This window comes from Hevea brasiliensis, chromosome 14 (assembly GCF_030052815.1).
Source record: "Hevea brasiliensis isolate MT/VB/25A 57/8 chromosome 14, ASM3005281v1, whole genome shotgun sequence".
In the NCBI taxonomy this organism is placed as follows: Eukaryota; Viridiplantae; Streptophyta; class Magnoliopsida; order Malpighiales; family Euphorbiaceae; genus Hevea; species Hevea brasiliensis.
In genome coordinates, this window is record NC_079506.1 from 85,230,912 (window position 1) to 85,249,617 (window position 18,706).

General features: G+C 34.5%; 1 protein-coding gene across 1 annotated transcript; it reads right to left on the reverse strand.

The window, feature by feature from the left end:
- Positions 1–15,184: 15,184 nt before the first annotated feature.
- LOC131173039 (receptor-like protein 53) lies at positions 15,185–18,401 on the reverse strand. Its single transcript, XM_058134692.1, has 2 exons — positions 16,711–18,401; positions 15,185–16,607 (listed from the first exon to the last, which is right to left on the reverse strand). The coding sequence occupies exons 1-2, from the start codon at positions 18,399–18,401 to the stop codon at positions 15,185–15,187; spliced, it is 3,114 nt and encodes a 1,037-aa protein (XP_057990675.1).
- Positions 18,402–18,706: the final 305 nt, after the last annotated feature.

The window sequence follows — 18,706 nt, forward strand, 5'->3', positions numbered from 1 at the left end:
ATTTTAATAATGACTTACCTCTATTCTTCACCATATTCTACACCATTCTTTAAGCATAACAAGTGGAATTTAATTTCTATGCCATTTATTTCCACAAGCATTTAATTAGATGGATTCTCAAGTCACTACCAGCATTTTTCTATTTTACAATTAATTTTGATTGAAACTTAAAACTTCATAGTTTTAGAGATGACTTTAATACTATGAAGCTAAGCATTACCTGTCATTTTAATTATAAATGTTGATGTTACTAACATATAAAAAAAATAAAAAAGAAAGAAAGAAAATTATTCTCCTCCAATGCAAAGAGACCAAGCACGATACAATGAATGTCGTTCAAGGTTCACTGCTAAATAGATTATTCTATCAGTTATTTCAAATGTTATTATACATAATATTTCTAGATTTATTTAAATATATAGTTAAATCCTTGAATTTTTTTTATAAGCATATATATTATTAATCAAAAAGCCAGGAAAAATTTAGCATGTCTCACTCATCTAAACCTCGATCATCAGGCCTCCCCAGTACAACTTTTTATTGTATTAATTATCCTTGAACTTCTTAAAATACGAAAATGTGCAATTTCAAACTTTAGTATTTTAATTAATCAAAACGGATTGCACATAATCATAACATTTTACTCCATATAGATATCACCCCATAATTTGCAGATTGATATATCATTAATTCTGTAATTTTCAAGACATTAATCAGAGAACTTAATTTTCTTAATTAATTAAAAATTATGATAAATGAAAAACCCCAGTATATATTTTTTCTTTCATAAATTATGATAAAAATGAAAGATATCCCTTGGACCAACTGAAGTGAGATCTTGACAAAGTTGCTGAAAAAGAAAATGTCCTCACCATCCAACTAACATTGAGCTAAAGTTCAAATGTTCCATGACGCAAAATAGCTCCTAACCAGTTAATGTAACATGTCACAAGGCAGTGATTAGGATTTTTTTTCTTTTTTTTAATAAATTATTCGTAGGAGGTCTGAAGACTATATAATATTTGGTGGATCACAAAGCAAGAGATAGCCCGTTCTATTAAATAACTTTCACCATACGGGTGATAAACCAGTATTTTAAGTATTTAATTGATAAAGAATAATGAAGCTCCTTACCGACAAGATTAACTTCGTTGAATTTATTAGGTTATACGAATGAAAATATTGGTTTGTAATCTCAAATTATATATATATATATATATATATATATATATATATATATATATATATATATATATATATGAGATTTTATTTTTTTTATAAAATGAAAAAAGACATTCAAATTTCAAATATCTTAATTATAATTAAAATGTACCTACTTTTAAATAGAGGAGTATCTCCATCAGAATAGAGCCACTAAGACTATGATTAATGACATAATAAGGTTTTGTTCGTATGTGATAATGGTATACCAAATTCTTAGGTGCATATAAATTAAAGTTAAACACATTTTCTAACTTCACTTATCTTTGATTTTTAGAGATATCAATCAACTTCTAATTTGAATGATGGCTTAGCCGCAACTGTAAGTTTATAGCGGTTCTATAGTTGACACTGGTCAAGGACTGCATGCTATCTTTCGTTTTGGTCTGATGGATGTGCATCCTGGTTAATTGCTTTACTGTGACTCTGGTTGTAGCTTTGCGTTATGTACACTTGTTATCATTTTTGTTTTCGGACTGTTAGTTGTCTTGCTCCAAGTGTACCATGTTTCAGGTTTTTTTTTTCACTTAGCATTGTTTTAGGTAAGATGCATCAGGGAGGTCTGCTGATCGGGGCTTAGCTAGATGATGCAGACTAAATTTTTTCTAGTCTTTATTTCATTTAATAAAATTTCTTGCTTATAAAAAAAAGAAAAAAAAAAAACTCTATTCTTTATCATATTCTGCACCATTCTTTACACATAACAAGTGGAATTTAATTTCTATGACCTTTATTTCCACAATCATTCAATTAGATGGATTCTCAAGTTTGACTTTGCTTTAGTTTGATTATCAGGCATATCAATCCACTTCTAATTTGAATGATGACTTAACTCTAATCTTCACTATATTCTACACCATTTTTTACGCTTAATAAGTGAAATTTAATTTTTATGACATTTATTTCCCCAAGCATATAATTAGATGGATTCTCAAGTTTGACTTTACTTTTTCTTGATTATTAGACATTTCAATCAATTTCTAATTTGAATGATAACTCTATTCCTCATCATATTCTACACCATTCTTTACGCATAAAAGTGAAATTTAATTTTTATGACATTTATTTCCGCAAGTATTTAATTAGATGGATATCAAGTCATTATTAGCAATTTTTTTATAATTGATTTTGATAGGAATTTAAAACTTTACAGTTTTAAAGACGACTTTAGTACTATTAAATTAAGTATTACTTGTCTTTTTAATTATAAATGTTGATATTACCAACACATAAATAAAAAAGAAAGAAAATTATTCTTCTCCAATGGAAAGAGACCAAGCACGATACCATTGATGTCGTTCAAGGTTCACTGCTAGATAGATTTTTCTATCAATTATTTCAAATATTATTATACATAATATTTCCAGATTTATTTAAATATATAGTTAAATCCTTGAACTTTTTATTGTATTAATTATCCTTGAACTTCTTACAATACTTAAATGTGCAATTTCTAACTTTAGTATTTTAATTAATCAAAACAGATTGCACATAATCATAACATTTCTAAGCCTAGGATATATATCTATTTTAGTGATGATGTAAATCTTACATATTGTGAAGGGGAAAAAATATAAGAATGGCATTCCTCATTTATAGCCACAATGCCTATGAGCATACAGTTATGCTAAGTAAAACTACGATGGGAGAAATTCTTCAATAGTTTCAGTTTTCATGAATTTCACCACAAAGATGATGTTATCAGGCTATTACTTTTCATGTTTCCAGGCCAACCAAATGCCCTGTTCATACATTAGCTAAAAAAATTTGTAGAGAAGTAAAAAAGCAAAGCTCTAATCTAATGCAAAGGAATGTGAATGTAATGTGTGTACGAATTCTGCATATAATGTGCAAGTCATTGTTTGCATAGTGTTTTTGAGAACCTATTTGCTTAAACATAACAAAATATATGACCAAGACTCAGTCTCGGCTACCTCAAGGTAGAATTGTTATTTTGGAAAGTAAATTACAAAAATATATTATTGATCCACAAAATGATTCACAAAAAAATAAATAATAGCGAGAATTGCCAAGGATAAAAGCAAGAACATAACCAAGCTTAATAATCCACGATAACTCATTCAAAACCATGGAAATAAAATATTTAAACACCATATCCGGTGGACTTCCAAGAGTTTGATAACCCCGGCTGCTACCTCCTCCATTATTATTTGGTGGGAATGTTTGCATATTTGCTTCAGGGACTGCACATAAGTTCATAAACAATTTTTAGTTTCAAATTATTAGATTTTTGATACCGGTTCAATGTGATCGCTAACTAAACAATTTTATCGGAACGAATGAAAGAAAAAAAAACACTCACACCTTCATAGGTGATGGTACTTTTTTCTTCACTGACCGCAGCTTATAAAGCAAGGGGGAAAAAGAAAAAAAAAAAGATACTAATCAAATTATCTATCAAACAATATTAACAGAAAAAAGATAAAACATCAATCTATTTTGCATCAACAAAATTCATGAGCTTCACTTAATCCCCTTGTTTGGAAACAGAATTTTACAACAAAACAATCCAATTGATTTCTTTTTAATTAATTTTCATATTTGGAATAAAAGAATTCAATAAAAAATTTTCATTTTAAAAGAAATAAAAATCAAAATTGTGTGAGAATTCAATTAAATTGTTTTATTGCAAATGAAATATTCCAAAGAAAACCAATATAAATAAAGATGAAATTATCCATTTAATAGGCTCTAAGTAAAATCTTTCCCACAAAATTCCATATTTAAGCGTTGCATTACCATTAACCTCAGTCACATTTAAACTCTCATTCTTACAAAAGCCAAAAAGCACCGACTTCTCTAAAAAAAAATCAAAATTTTACCAATTTCCATGATGCAATTGATTAGGATCACCTTTCCTTCAAAATTAAATCTCAAAATGCCAAACAAAAAACATATATAAACACCAAAAAAATCACCAAACCAACAGGACTTGTCTTTGATAGGAAGTAAATGGACAACAATTTCTTCCTACTTGTGTGAACCTATGAAGAACAATAATTGAGTATATATGCAGCAAATAATCACAATAATAAGCTGCTCAACAGATGCACAAATCAATCACACAAGAACAAGGCAATTTTTTTACGTGAAAAAACTCATTCAAAGTGAAGGATAAAAACCACGGGACCTCTCTTGGTCCAATTGAAACAGCTCCACTACTACAAAATAAAGTTTTACAGCAATTACAAACACCATAAGCAACTATCAACCAAAAATCTCAAGATAATTCAAATGAATTAATAAGAGATAACAAAGTTTTGGAGAGAATTCACCTAAACACAACTGTTGCGCATCCAAATTGAACACTTTCTAGTTGTCAAAAAACAATCTCCACTGTCAAATTAAGGAACAATATGTCCCCACTGTGTCCACCAAAATTCAGTTCAATCGGACCACAAATGACCTTCCGATTGCTGTAAATGATGAAACTGGTATGTGCGGAGAATCAATAAAATTAGTAGCTGTTCAAGTAATCAAAAGCAGTAGAACCAGAGCTACAAACAAGATCTCCACCATCCACAATGAAGAATCAGATGTGAAGATGCTACAGACCAAATTTAAGCTTGATCCAACAATAAACCAGCTCAGAAATCCGAGAAATGTGAGCTGTCCACCATGAAAATTTCTATAGAAAATTCTGCATAATACTTCTCTGTTTCTTTCCACCTTTCTAATGTCTTTGGACAATCAAAAGTGTTAACAGAAAGCAAACATATATATATATATATATATATATATATATATATATATATATATAATAGGCCAAAATGATTGTGGACTTCAACAAAATGGGCTCTCCACATAAGAGGGACCCAGCCCAACAATTCTCCCGCTCCCGACTATGTCGAGGAATTTGCCAAACTGGCAATCAAACGGCATGTCTCAAATTTCATTCTTGGTAGAACTTTTGTAAATATATCAAAACCATTATCATCGGTGTGTATTTTGTCAAGCTCAAGCACTTTGGAGTCCAAAAACATCTCGAATCCAATGATACCCCATATCAATATGTTTAGATCTACCATGAAAAGTAGGATTCTTACCAAGATGAATAGCACTTTGACTGTCACAAAATAGTACATACCTCTTTTATGTGAATCCAAGCTCATTCACAAATTTCTTCATCCAAAGCAGCTCTTCACAAGCTTCAATAGCTGCAATAAACTCAGCTTTTGTAGTAGACAATGCAATACATTTTTGCAATCTGGATTGCCATGCCATAGCTCTCCCTGCAAAGGTGATCAAATACCCAGAAATAGACTTTCTCGAATCAATATCACCTGCCAAATCAGAATCTGTATAATCAATGAGAATAGGTTTGTCAGACCCAAAACACTTTTTTAAACTAGAAGTACCATGGTGATATCTTAATATCCACTTTATTGCATTCCAAAGCTCCTTTCCTAGATTAGATAAAAATCTACTAACTGTACCAACTGCATGAGTTATATCTAGCCTAGTGCAAATCATAGCATACATCAAACTCCCTACTGCAAATGCATGAGGGATTCTTTACATGTCTTCCTTCTCTTGCTCACTAGAAGGAGACTATTTGACGCTCAATTTAAAGGATGTAGTAAGAGGTGTACTTATAGCTTTAGCTTTAGCCATATTGAATCGCTGTAGTACATTCTCAATGTATTTTTCTTGAGATAGCCATAACTTCTTGCATTTTCTGTCACGGATGATCTTCATGCTAAGAATATGCTTCACTGGTCCTAAATCTTTCATTACAAAGGACTTGCTCAACTCTTTCTTCAAACTATCAATCCTGAAAGAGTTAGGACCCACAATGAGCATGTCATCAACATACAGTAGCAAAATGATAAAGTCATTATCAGAGAATTTCTACACAAAGACACAATGATCAGAAGTAGTCTTCTTATAGCCTTGTTGAACCATAACTAACTCAAACTTCTTATACCACTACCTGAGCGCTTATTTTAAACCATATAAGGTCTTCTTCAATTTGCAGACAATTCTTTTTTCCTTTTACCACAAAACCTGCAAGCTATTCCATGTAAATTTCCTCCTCTAGGTCACCATGGAGAAAAGTTGTTTTCACATCCATCTGTTCAACTTCTAAGTCAAGACTTGCAGCTAAACCCAAAATGACTCGAATTGATGACATTTTGACCACTGGTGATAAGACCTCCTCAAAATCAAATCCTTTTTTTTTTACTGAAGCCTTTAACAACCAATCTAGCTTTGTATCATGGAAATGAGGAATTTTCTTCATGCTTCACCCTAAAGACCCACCATTTCTTCAAGGCTTTTCTATCTTTGGGAAGCTTAACTAGTTCAAAGGTATGATTATGGAGCAAAGACTGCATTTCATCCTTCATGGCTGTAACCCATTCTACCTTCTGCTCACTCTCAATAGCTTCTTGGTAGCATTCAGGTTGCTCAACATGTGTTTATTATTGATCATCAATTGCTTCATGTACAGGAGAATCTACCTCATCTGTAACTTCATGTTCACCCTCAGCTTCATTATTCTGAGTATTATTTTGCACATCAACCTTAACTTCATTAGGCATATCTATCCAAATCAATCAAACCATCAGTTTCAGACTTTGACCTCTCTGCCTTGTCAATATCTTCAATGGTCTGATCCTCTACAAAGATCATATCACGGCTTCTAACAAGTTTCTTTTCAATTGGATCATAACACCTATAGCCAAACTCATCTTGACCATAGCCAATAAAGATGAATGGCCTTGTCTTGGCATCTAACTTGGATCTCTCATCTTCAGGGACATGCACAAAGCATTTACAGCCAAAAACACGTTAGTGGTCATAGGTAACATCCCTACCATACCACACCCTATCAGGAACATCAGCCTCCAATGCAACAGTAGGAGTTAAATTGATTAATGTGGAACAGTGCACAATGCCCCACCCCAAAAAGATCTAGGCAATTTTGCATCTAAAAGTAAACATTTGACTCTCTATATTAATGTTTTGTTCATCCTTTCTGCCAAACCATTTAACTGAGCAATCTTTGGAGGTGTTTTCTGATATCTAATACATTGTTCTGTGCAATATACATCAAAAGGCCCACAATATTCTCCACCATTATCAGTTTGGATACATTTAAGCTTCTTTCCTATTTCTCTTCAGAATACTTAGGCAAATTATCGAAGAAACACGGAGAGATGCTGGTTTGTAGTTGATGGTTTGTAACTTTGACGCCAGGAACTGGTAAGTGGATTGTACAGGCAATTCACATCGACAAAACACGAGAGATGTCGGTTGGAGCTCAGCAGACGCCGTTAAATCGCGAGGCTGCCAGCGACAAGATCACATTACATTTGTGGTATCAGTCGCTCACGCCTGAACGATGGTGGGCAACTTCAGGACGCCGAGTCCCATAAGGGTGGATTGCAACACCCACATCGACAAAACACGGAGAGATGCCAACCCAGATCTCTCCCGTGTTTTGTCGATGTGGATTTGCCTAGGTGTTACAATCCACCCCTTATGAGACTCAATGCCTCGCCGAGGTTTGCCCCACCATCGCTCAAGGTTGCACGCGAGAGGCTCGATACCACAAATGTAATGGCCCACCCACTAGTGATATCGCCCGCCTCGGGCAAGCCCTCACGGCTTTACAACGCGCCACTAGGGGTTACGAACCACCAACTTATAAACCCAAGATCTCTCCCGTGTTTTGTCGATGTGGGATTTGCCTAGGGTGTTACAATCCACCCCCCTTATGGGACTCAGCGTCCTCGCTGAGGTTTGCCCCACCATCGTTCAAGGTTGCACGCGGAGCGGCTCTGATACCACAAATGTAATGGCCCGACCCACTAGTGATATTGTCCGCTCTGGGTTGAAGCCCTCACGGTTTTAAAACGCGTCACTAGGGGTTACGAACCACCAACTTATAAACCCAGCATCTCTCCCGTGTTTTGTCGATGAGGGATTTGCCTAGGGTGTTACAATCCACCCCCCTTATGGGACTCAGCGTCCTCGCTGAGGTTTGCCCCACCATCGTTCAAGGTTGCACGCGGAGCGGCTCTGATACCACAAATGTAATGGCCCGACCCACTAGTGATACTGTCCGCTCTGGGCCGAAGCCCTCACGGTTTTAAAACGCGTTACTAGGAGTTACAAACCATCAACTTACAAACCCAGCATCTCTCCCGTGTTTTGTCGACGTGGGATTTGCCTAGGGTGTTACATTCTCTTTCAGCAAAAGCTTAAAGTTCTTTAAATGCATCAAGCACCTGATCCTTTAACTTCAAGACATGAACCCAAAGCTTTCTTGAGCAATCATCAATAAAAGTCACAAAATAAAGTGCACCACTAAATGACTTTACCTTTAAAGGACCACAAACATCTGAATGTACCAGCTCAAGCAAATCTTTTTTCTTGAAAGGAGGATGCCCTTCTCTGCTTCTCAATCAAGCAATGATCACGTCTGTCTATCTTTGCATTTAATCCTAAAAGCATATTCTTCTTAGCTAGACAATTAAGCCCTTTTTCACTAATGTGACTCAACCTCTTATGCCATAATTATGAAAAACTATCTCTCTCAACTACATTCACAAGATTGGTAGAGATTAAAGCTTGCAACCAGTATAAGCTCGAAGACTTCTTTCCTCTAGCCACAACTAGTGAACCTTTAATGAGTTTCAATTGCCTATCATTGAACATGCCAGAGTATGCATCATCATCAAGTTTACTACCAGAGATCAAATGCAATCGAGCATCCAGTGCATGTCTGACATCCTTGAGCAGTAATTTGTTCTAGTGTTGGTCTCCAAACAAATAGTTCTAGTGCCCACTACCTTTGACATTCCATCATTACCCATCTTCAAGACCCCAAAATCACCTAGAGTATAAAATGTAAAGAATTCCTTCCTTGATGTAACATGAAATGAAGCATCACTATCAAATACCCAACTAACTTCATTGCTGGCAACATTAACCATGTTTTCATGATAAACAACAACCAAATCATTTGAAGTAGTAGTGTTGACATGATCATTATTATCATCATTACCCGTCCTTTCTTGCTTGCCTTTCTTAGCTTTATTCTCTTTTTTCCACTTGAAACAATATTTCTTGATGTGCCCTGTTTTACCACAGTGATGACATTTAAGGTTTTATACCTTGACTTTGATTTACTCTTGCTTCTGCTTCTATTATTTTGATCATGACTCTTACTTTTACTTCTCCCCCTGCTTTCAGTAACCAAAACCTTTGTATGTGATGAAGAAGCCTAAGACCTTCTTCTCATTTCTTCATTTAGAACACCTCCCTCAGCAGCTTCGAAGGAGACAACACAATTAGGAGCTGAATTTATAAGTGATACTTAAAAAGTCTCCCAAGAATTAGGTAGAGTATTAAGCAACCAAAGGCCAAGAATCTCATCATCAATTTTATGCCCATACTAGACAGCTAATCGATAGTTCCCCTGAACTCATTCAAATAGTCAGCTATAGAACGGCCTTCTTTAAATTTCAACTGCTTCATTTTGTTCAGCAAAAATAATTTGTTATTACCACTCTTTGAAGCATGATTCAAGCTTATTCCATAAGTTTCTAGCATGTTTTTCATTGCAAATGTGGTTATAAACATTATCATCAACAAATTGCTGAATAAACCTGCATACTTGCTCATGCTCAAAATCTCATTCTTTATCACTTTTAGAATCTGGCTCTTGACTAGCAAGTATAGGCAAATGCAGTGACTTCACAAATAAAAGGTCTGTCATTTTATTTTTCCACAAGTGATAGTTTGTGCTATTGAAACAAATCATTCTACTTGTATTAACTTCCATTGTTTTACACAAGGCAATCACTCAAGGAGCCAAGCTCTGATGCCAGTTTGATAGGAAGTAAATGGACAACAATTTAAATAAAAAAAATTTTCCCACTTGTGTAAACCTATGAAGAACAACAATTGGGTATGTATGTAGCAAATAATCACAATAATAAGCTGCTCAACAGATGCACAAATCAATCACACAAGAACAAGGCAATTTTTTACGTGGAAAACTCCTTCAAAGTGAAGGATAAAAACCACAGGACCTCTCTTGGTCCAATTGAAACAACTCCACTATCACAATAAAGTTTTTCAGCAATTACAAATACCATAAACAATTCTCAACCAAAAATCTCAAGACAATTCAAATGAATTAACAAGAGAAAACAAAGTTTTGGAGAGAATTCACCAAAACACAGCTGCTGCCCATCCAAATTGAACACTTTCTAATTGTCAAAAAATGATCTCCACCGTCCAAATTAAAGAAAAATATGTCCCCACTGTGCCCACCAAAATTCAGCTCAATCAGACCACAAATGACGTTTCGATTGCTGTAAATGGTGAAACTAGTTTGTGCTGAGAATCAATAAAAACAGTAATTATTCAAGCAACCAAAAGCATTAGAACTAGAGCTCCAAACAAGATCTTCACTGTTCACAATGAAGAACCAGATGTGAAGATGCTACAGACCAAATTTAAGTTTGATTCAACCGTAAACAAGCTCATAAATCTCAGAAATGTGAGTTGTCCTCCATGAAAATTTCTAAAGAAAATTCTGTAGAATACTTCTCTGTTTTTTTCCACTTTTCTAATGTCTTTGAACTGTCAAAAGTGAGAATAGGGCTGCTGTAAATGTGTAACAGAAAGAAAACATATATATATGTGTGTGTGTGTGTGTAGCCCTAATGGGCCAAAATGATTGTGGACTTCAACAAAATGGGCTCTCCACATAGGAGGGACCCAAGCCCAACAGTTTTCTCACCCTTTATTGCAAAACCCAAATTTATGGTGTCAACACTGTAGCCCTTTCAAATTTTAATGGAAATGTTTTCTTGATACAGAGCAAGGCATGGCTCTGATCATGAAGGCACAACATTGCAGAGGAGGAGGAAGTCAAAAAAAAAAAAAAAGGGAAATTAAGAAGAAGCTTGAAAATGCAAGTGAAACAAATGGAAGAAGTGAGCAGGCCACAGTAGAAGTAGACACACCATCTCACTTTTTTTTTTTCATCTACCTCAAATTATATTCGCTTTTAGGGGTAGACACTTCTCTAAAAATATGAGAATAACATTTAAAAAGGTTGTCCTTATTAAAACATGAGTAGCCCTGTTAATCATCATCCTCTTGCGTTGTGTTTAAAATAATTATTTTACTCCCATTATCTGATAAAGATCCATTATTTCATAAAGATAAATTTATTATTATTATTTTTTTAATCTGTTTCAAATTATAGTCACTTGTGGAGGAGCGGTCTCTTCTTTTAAAATGTGGGACTAATATTTAAAAGGCTGTCCTTATTAAGGCATGATTAGTCTTATTAATTAGTTTGTCGCCTAATCCAAAGTGGAAATACATTAGAACCTTAAGTTTAAATGTATGCATTATGTAGAGATATTTTTAAATTAATTAATATTTAAAATAATAACTTATGATTATTATATTAAATATTACTTCAAAATTTTGACTTTATAGGGATAAAATAGGCTAAATGAATAAAAAAATCTAAAATTTTCTAAGTTTTTTCAATTTTTGTCCAACATTTTAGCATTACCAATTTGATTCTAAACCTTTCATATTACTTTCAATTTTTGACAATAAATTTAATAAAAACAATTTGCAGAACTGACAAATGTTTAAATTTTTTTAACCATTTAATCGATAAAATAAATAGAGACAACTTTTATACCATACAAAATTAAATTTTTTGTGCTCCAACATTTAATCTATTTTCATAATTTGTGGTAAAATAAATTTTAAATATTAAATTTCATAAAATTATTACTCTCAAAGGAGGAAAAATTTTTAGAGACAAATTAATAAATGTAGTTGTGCTTCATCGCTCCTTCATCCAAAGACAGCCATGTGCTCCCTTTCCTTTGGTAACTTAGTTGGATTATGCAAGCCATTTTGCTCTTCAATAAATTTAGCAGCTGTTTAGGGCTCTCCTTTGCTCTCTCCCGGCCAAATGTCGACCATAGTGATGGGTGCTTGAGAGTGCTTGAACTGCATTATGTGCCTCTTGCTTTATAACATACTCCACGAATGCAAAGCTTCTGTGGTTTCCGAACTTCATTGGCAAACTTAAGCTCTGGATCTGGCCTAATTACGATAACAAAATAGAAATTAAAATCTAACACAATTTCCAAACCACGTAGCAACCTCCAAAGTTCAACCTGTACACATCACAAGCTCCCAAATTACAAGCAATCCGCCTAGCCATAGTCTCCTCTATTGGTGCACAAGGCCCACTCTTCACAATATTCTACACCATCCTTGCCCCATCACCATTAATGGAGTGAAATTTCTTTTTGATTGGGCTGCTTACGTACTCACATTAGACCTGTCCATATGGGTGCAAATTGGGAGAGCCATGTTTATGATCAATGGGATCCCAAATCTTGAAGGGGGGCTTGGATAGACCTGTTTAAATGTTGTGTGTGACCTCGGTGATTTGATTCAATTGAACAGCAGTAAGTCAATTGCACTTAATTAGATTGGTTAGGTTTTGAATAAGACAAATTTATTATCTTCATTTTTACAGAAAAAGAATAGAGAGAAAAACAAAATAAAGTCACGCATGCTGCAACAATTAAAGAATCTACTCTGAGCCTCTTGCAACCGCATCAATCCAGCTAGAAAGGAATGTGCATAATGTGCCAGTCAATCAGCACATAAGTTGGCCTCACGATAAATATGCTGAAAATGGACCTACCAATCCTTGTTCAACAAACGGCAAATATAGTCCAAGATTGATATATTGTAGCTCAAATCGGGGTTTCATTCGAAATAAAGGAATATACAGTCAGACTATAGCTCAACGATAACAAAACAGAAATTAAAATCTAACACAAGTTCCCAATCTGATGCATACAATTTGCATAATCATTTAGGTTTAATTTCATAGCCATTTTATTTGATTATTAGTCACTTTTAACTAATTTCATTAGTTGTTTAGTTAGTTTTTCATAATTGTCAATTTTGAATTAATTTGTAATTTTTACTTTGTTTTGTAGGAAAAATGGTGTTTTTGAAGGACTAAAATGAAATTTTGCCATTGAGGAGTGACTTCTACAGCCAAAGATGTCAAAAACAAGTTTCAAAGTTGAAATATGCTTTGACCAAATTGCGCATAACTTGCCGCATAAGTTATGCAGATCTGCATAAGGAGAAGAAAAATTGTTCCAATACCTGCCGAATTGTGCATAAGGAGAGTGCATAGCTTATGCAGATTCACACCTCCCTTATGCAATCTCACGGAATTGTGCATAACCTATGCGCCTGGTCATGCAGCTTCGCATAAGTGAACCAGAAACCAGCCGAAAACTGCATAAGGGACTGCATGACTTATGCAGTCCACTTATGCAGTCCCACAAAGACTTCATTAATGAGCTGGCAGAAGATTTCCTCAGAAAATCTCACATCAAACACACTATTTTAGGGCTCCATGTCAGAAAAAAAAGTTATAAATAGCCCCATATTCCATTTTAGAAAGAGAAAAAAAAAGAAGGAAGAAAAGGGAAAGGGTAGGCAGCAACTGAATAGTCACAATCACCTCCCACACCATTTCCAACCAGATTTGGAGATTTCTTTCTTTTCTTATATTTTTCCTACATTTTTAGTGTTGAGCTTTTTGTTTCTTAGTTTAGATTAAAGCTTTATTTCCATATAAACTCAGAATATCTTATAAATATTATGGATAGTGAGTAGTTTTCAATAGATTCTGGAGTAAGGGATGTAATATTTGAGATATTTTGTGGATTTTGATTGGGTAATCCATATTTTGTGGTCTTAATGAGTTTTATTCATTTCTTGTGTGCTTAATGACATGCTTAGCGTAGGATCCCATTAAGTGATGTTCTTAATCCATGGTTGAGGCACCGAAAGGAGAAGGCCTTGTGATAGATAATCAAGAAATTTGACTTAATTAACTTATATCTAGAAATAGACTAAGGATTAAGAGGATTTACAGATTAATTAAGGAACTTAATGGGTCTTGATTAACTCTAACTCCACGAAAGTAGGATTAGATTGATTAAGGCACGCTTTGTCTCACTCGAAAGGGTATTCAAAGGATTTAAGAATTAATCTCCTTAAAACCCATAAGTTTCACAAGATTGGATAACCAATTTAAAATCCCAAAATAGCTTGAATTGAAATCCCGAACTCCGGAATCGCCTTTTTTATCATTGTTAATTTCTAATCGAATTTAATTACTTGCCATTTTAAATCTTACCATATTTGAATTTGCTTGTTTTAATTTGATGCAAATTTAGTTAAATCATTACATAGTTGAATAGATTATTAATTTTGCACATATATATTTCATACTCCAATACCCATCAATTATTTGCTTTAATTTCAAAAATAGTTCAATTTAGTCAACTTTTTATATCAAAAATTCAATCATTAACACAAATCCTCGTGGGAATGATATCTTTTCTATATTACTTGTACGACCCGTGCACTTGCGGTTGGGGCGCATCACAATCTTAGACATACAAAAACTTTCATTATTAAAGAAAACTTATATATGTAGAAAACAGAGACAAAGAGGGAAGCATAACAAGATAAATTTATACATGATAGAACAATTGTGCTAGATTTGCCCCCACATTCACATGTGTACGCATCTAAGACTGTATCTTCATTTGGCTGCATCTTCTTAGTTATTCTTCATCTACATGACAAGGTAGAAAATTCAAAAAAAAAAAAAAAAGAATTGTAAGAAATTCATGGTAAATGGATAAAATCTTAAAACAATAAGATCAAATGTTGTGCTAATTAACAATAAGAATAATTTATTTCCTAAAAAACAATTTAAGTATATTTATATAAAAAGAGAGAAAAAAGAAAGCTAATTAACCTGAAATTATATGCAAAGCAAGAAATATCACAAAATATTACCTGTAAACACCAGTCACATTGAAAAGTTTCTCTTTGAACATTAATTGCTAAATCTTTTTAGTTTTCGATGCCCTTCACCTTCAACCATCCTCACAAACCATGTAGGTCTTCTTGTTTTAAACACAACATATCCCATTGCAATACCAAATATTACTCCACATCCATACCCCGCCGATATAGCTTTCCATCCAAATCCAATTTTAGACTTGGAATCAATTTCTTTTGATGATGTTGGTTGTTGCCTCTCCCCATTGTCACATTTTTCTAGCGGAAATCCACACAATCCCAAATTTCCTTCATATGAAGTGTTATCGAATGTGTTGAACTGCTTTCCTTCAGGTATAGGTCCTTCAAGTTGATTATGTGAAACCTGGAACACTTCCAAAAATGTCAAATATGTCAATTGCATTGGAATCCTTCCAACAAGAAGATTTGAAGAAAGGTCTAATGATTCCAAATTGCTCAAATTCCCCAATGATGGTTGAATATTGCCTGTGAGTTGATTGTGAGACAAGTTAAGCAACTTAAGTGATTCAAGTTTTCCAATTGACTGTGGGATCTCCCCTGTGAATTTATTGCCCGACAAATCAATGGATGTAAGAAGTGTTTGGATTTTCACCAGCTCAATCTCTAAGCCTTTTAGTGTCAGACTCACAGAATAATCATAAGAAGAATAATTTGGTGCCCCCATGTATTTCATATTCAAATCAAAGATCATCATTGCCTTGAAATCATTGAAATACTTTGCAGGTAAAGGTCCGCTAAACAGGTTGTTGGAGAGGTCAAAAATTCGTAGCTTTGAGAACGAATAGAACGAATAATTGGCAAAGGTTCCTTTCACCAAACCATGGAATTTATTGGATTTTAGAATTAGAATTTGTAGCTTCGAAAGTGTTTCCAGAAAATAGGGGAATGTGTCATCTATATTATTGTTTCCGAGATCTAAAATTTCCAAATTTATACAATTGGAGATGGAAGGTGGGATTCTCCCTTGCAATTGGTTGCCATTGAAGTTCAAATATCTCAAGTTGCTGCCTATTGAAAACGTTTCAAGGATGGTTCCATGGAATTTGTTCATGCCCAAGTGCAATACTGAAAGATTGTCGCTGAAATTTCCCAAACATTGTGGTATGAAGCCGTTTAAACTATTGTTTGACAAGTCAAGAATTTCAAGAGAATTTAGCTCGCAAACTGCAGAAGAAACTTCTCCTATCAATTTGTTGGATGAAAGAATGAGAACACTCAAGTTCGCAAATTTGAAAATTGAACTTGGAATTCGGCCATGTAACAAGTTATTGGATAAATCGAGGTACACTAAACTTGAAAGCCTGCTTCCTTGGAAAGTGATGGGACCTGTAAAATTGTTTGAAGTTTGTAAAATAATTAGGAATTTGACCACTGAGATTGTTGTTTTAGGGGTCCAAAATTTGAAGTTGTTTAAGGTTTTCAAATGAGGAAGCAATCTCACCTTTAAAATTGTTATAGGAAAGATCCAAAATAGAAATTTCTTTAAGGCTTCCAAGCGAGGATGGAATTTGACCACTGAGATTGTTGTTGTTGAGATACATTTCATCAAGTTGCTGAAGGTTTTCAAATGAGGAGGGAATCTCACTATTAAAATTGTTATAAGAGAGGTCCAATGAGGAAAGTTCCTTGAGGCTTCCAAGTGAAGATGGAATTTGACCATTGAGACTATTGTTGCGGAGGTCCAAAATATTAAGCTGTTTAAGGTTTCCAAATGAGGAGGGAATCTCACCATTAAATCTGTTCTTAGAGAGGAACAATGAAGAGAGTTCCTTAAGGCTTCCAAGAGAGGATGGAATTTGACCATTGAGACTGTTATTGCGGAGGTCCAAAATATGAAGCTGTTTAAGGTTTCCAAATGAGGAGGGAATCTCACCATTAAAATTGTTGTCGAGGAGGATCAACGAAGAAAGTTCCTTAAGGCTTCCAAGTGAGGATGGAATTTGACCACTGAGATTGTTGTTATGGAGGTACAACATGCCAAGCTGTTTAAGGTTTCCAAATGAGGAGGGAATCTCACCATTAAAATTGTTAGAGCAGAGGTCCATTAAGGAGAGTTCCTTAAGGCTTCCAAGTGAGGATGGAATTTGACCACTGAGACTATTGCTGTGGAGGTCCAAAATATCAAGCTGTTTAAGGTTTCCAAATGAGGAGGGAATCTCACCATTAAATTTGTTGCCAGAGAGGATCAATAAAGAAAGTTCCTTAAGGCTTCCAAGTGAGGATGGAATTTGACCACTGAGATTGTTGTTGCTGAGGTACAAAGTATGAAGCTGTTTAAGGTTTCCAAATGAGGAGGGAATCTCACCATTTAAATCATTGTCGAAGAGGACCAATGAAGAGAGTTCCTTAAGGCTTCCAAGTGAGGATGGAATTTGACCATTGAGATTGTTGTTGTAAAGGTATAAAGTATCAAGCTGTTTAAGATTTTCAAATGAGGATGGAATCTCACCACTAAAATTGTTATAGGAGAGGTCCAATAAAACCAATTTGGATAGATGACTGATATCTGGGAATTTCCCTTGCAATTGGCATTCGCTGAGTTTGACAGATGTCAAAGAAGAAGACAAATTCATCAAGGAACTAGGTCCGACCAAGGACATGTTTATTTCACTCAAGTCCAATTGCTGTAACTGGGTTAGGTTTTGAACAAGCTCGTTAAAAATAGAGGTTTCAAGTATCAAATCATAGTTCCTAGAAAGATCAAGCGAAACCAAAGCAGGCAGATAAGAAATTTCTAGTGGAATTTGGCCCTCAAAAACAGAGTGATTTAGGTTAAGATACGTTAAATTCAAAAACTGGCCAAATTGAGGCACAATTTGAGATTGGTTGAAGTCATTGTTGGAGAGGTCAAGCTTTTGGAGATGAGGAAGGAGGAAAAGAGAATTATTAGAATGGATGGTACCATAGAGCAAGCTAGAAGAAAGGTCAAGGCCAATTACATTACCTGTTTCTATTTCGCAAGTGACCCCATCCCACAAGCAGCAATCTGTGCCCTCTTTCCAAGACTCTGTCTTGGGATAAGGCTTGGGGTAAAGGAAATCCCAGGAAGAGGCATTACTTCTAATAGAAAAGGTTTTCATGAATTGGCGCAAGGCAAGACTCTGGTCATGTTGGCACGGCATGGCTGCAGAGGAGGAATTGAAAGAGAAAGGTAGAGGAGAACCAGCTTGAAAACGCAAGTGAAACAAAAGGAAGGAGAGAAAGTGAGCAAACCATAGTAGACTAGCCATTCTCTTTAAGTGGAAAGCTAAAGTTGAAAAGTTGAGTTATTAAAAAATCAGAGTAACCATTTGGTATTTATAATCCGAATGGAGAGAGGAAAAATAATTTGTATATTATGAGTTATTTGTTTGTAATGTCTGTAGGACATGAAGACCGAAGACCAAAGAAGCAAACAAACACTCTTCTTTCACCATTTTTTTTTATGGAACTTTTATTTTTCTATCTTCTATACAAATACATTATAATACTTGCTTCTATCGAGAAAAGTGCGGCCGTGAAGACCAAGGCATGGATTTTATTGGCTTCAACACTA

Bases quoted from the DNA above. Each gene is read 5' to 3' on its own strand.
- LOC131173039 (XM_058134692.1), bottom strand. From the start codon at position 18,401: ATGGCTAGTCTACTATGGTTTGCTCACTTTCTCTCCTTCCTTTTGTTT. The intron at 16,608-16,710 runs GTATCTCAACAA...TTTAAAGGTGAG, and splicing joins CTTCAGCAACTTGATGAAAT to ATTGCTTCCTCATTTGAAAA.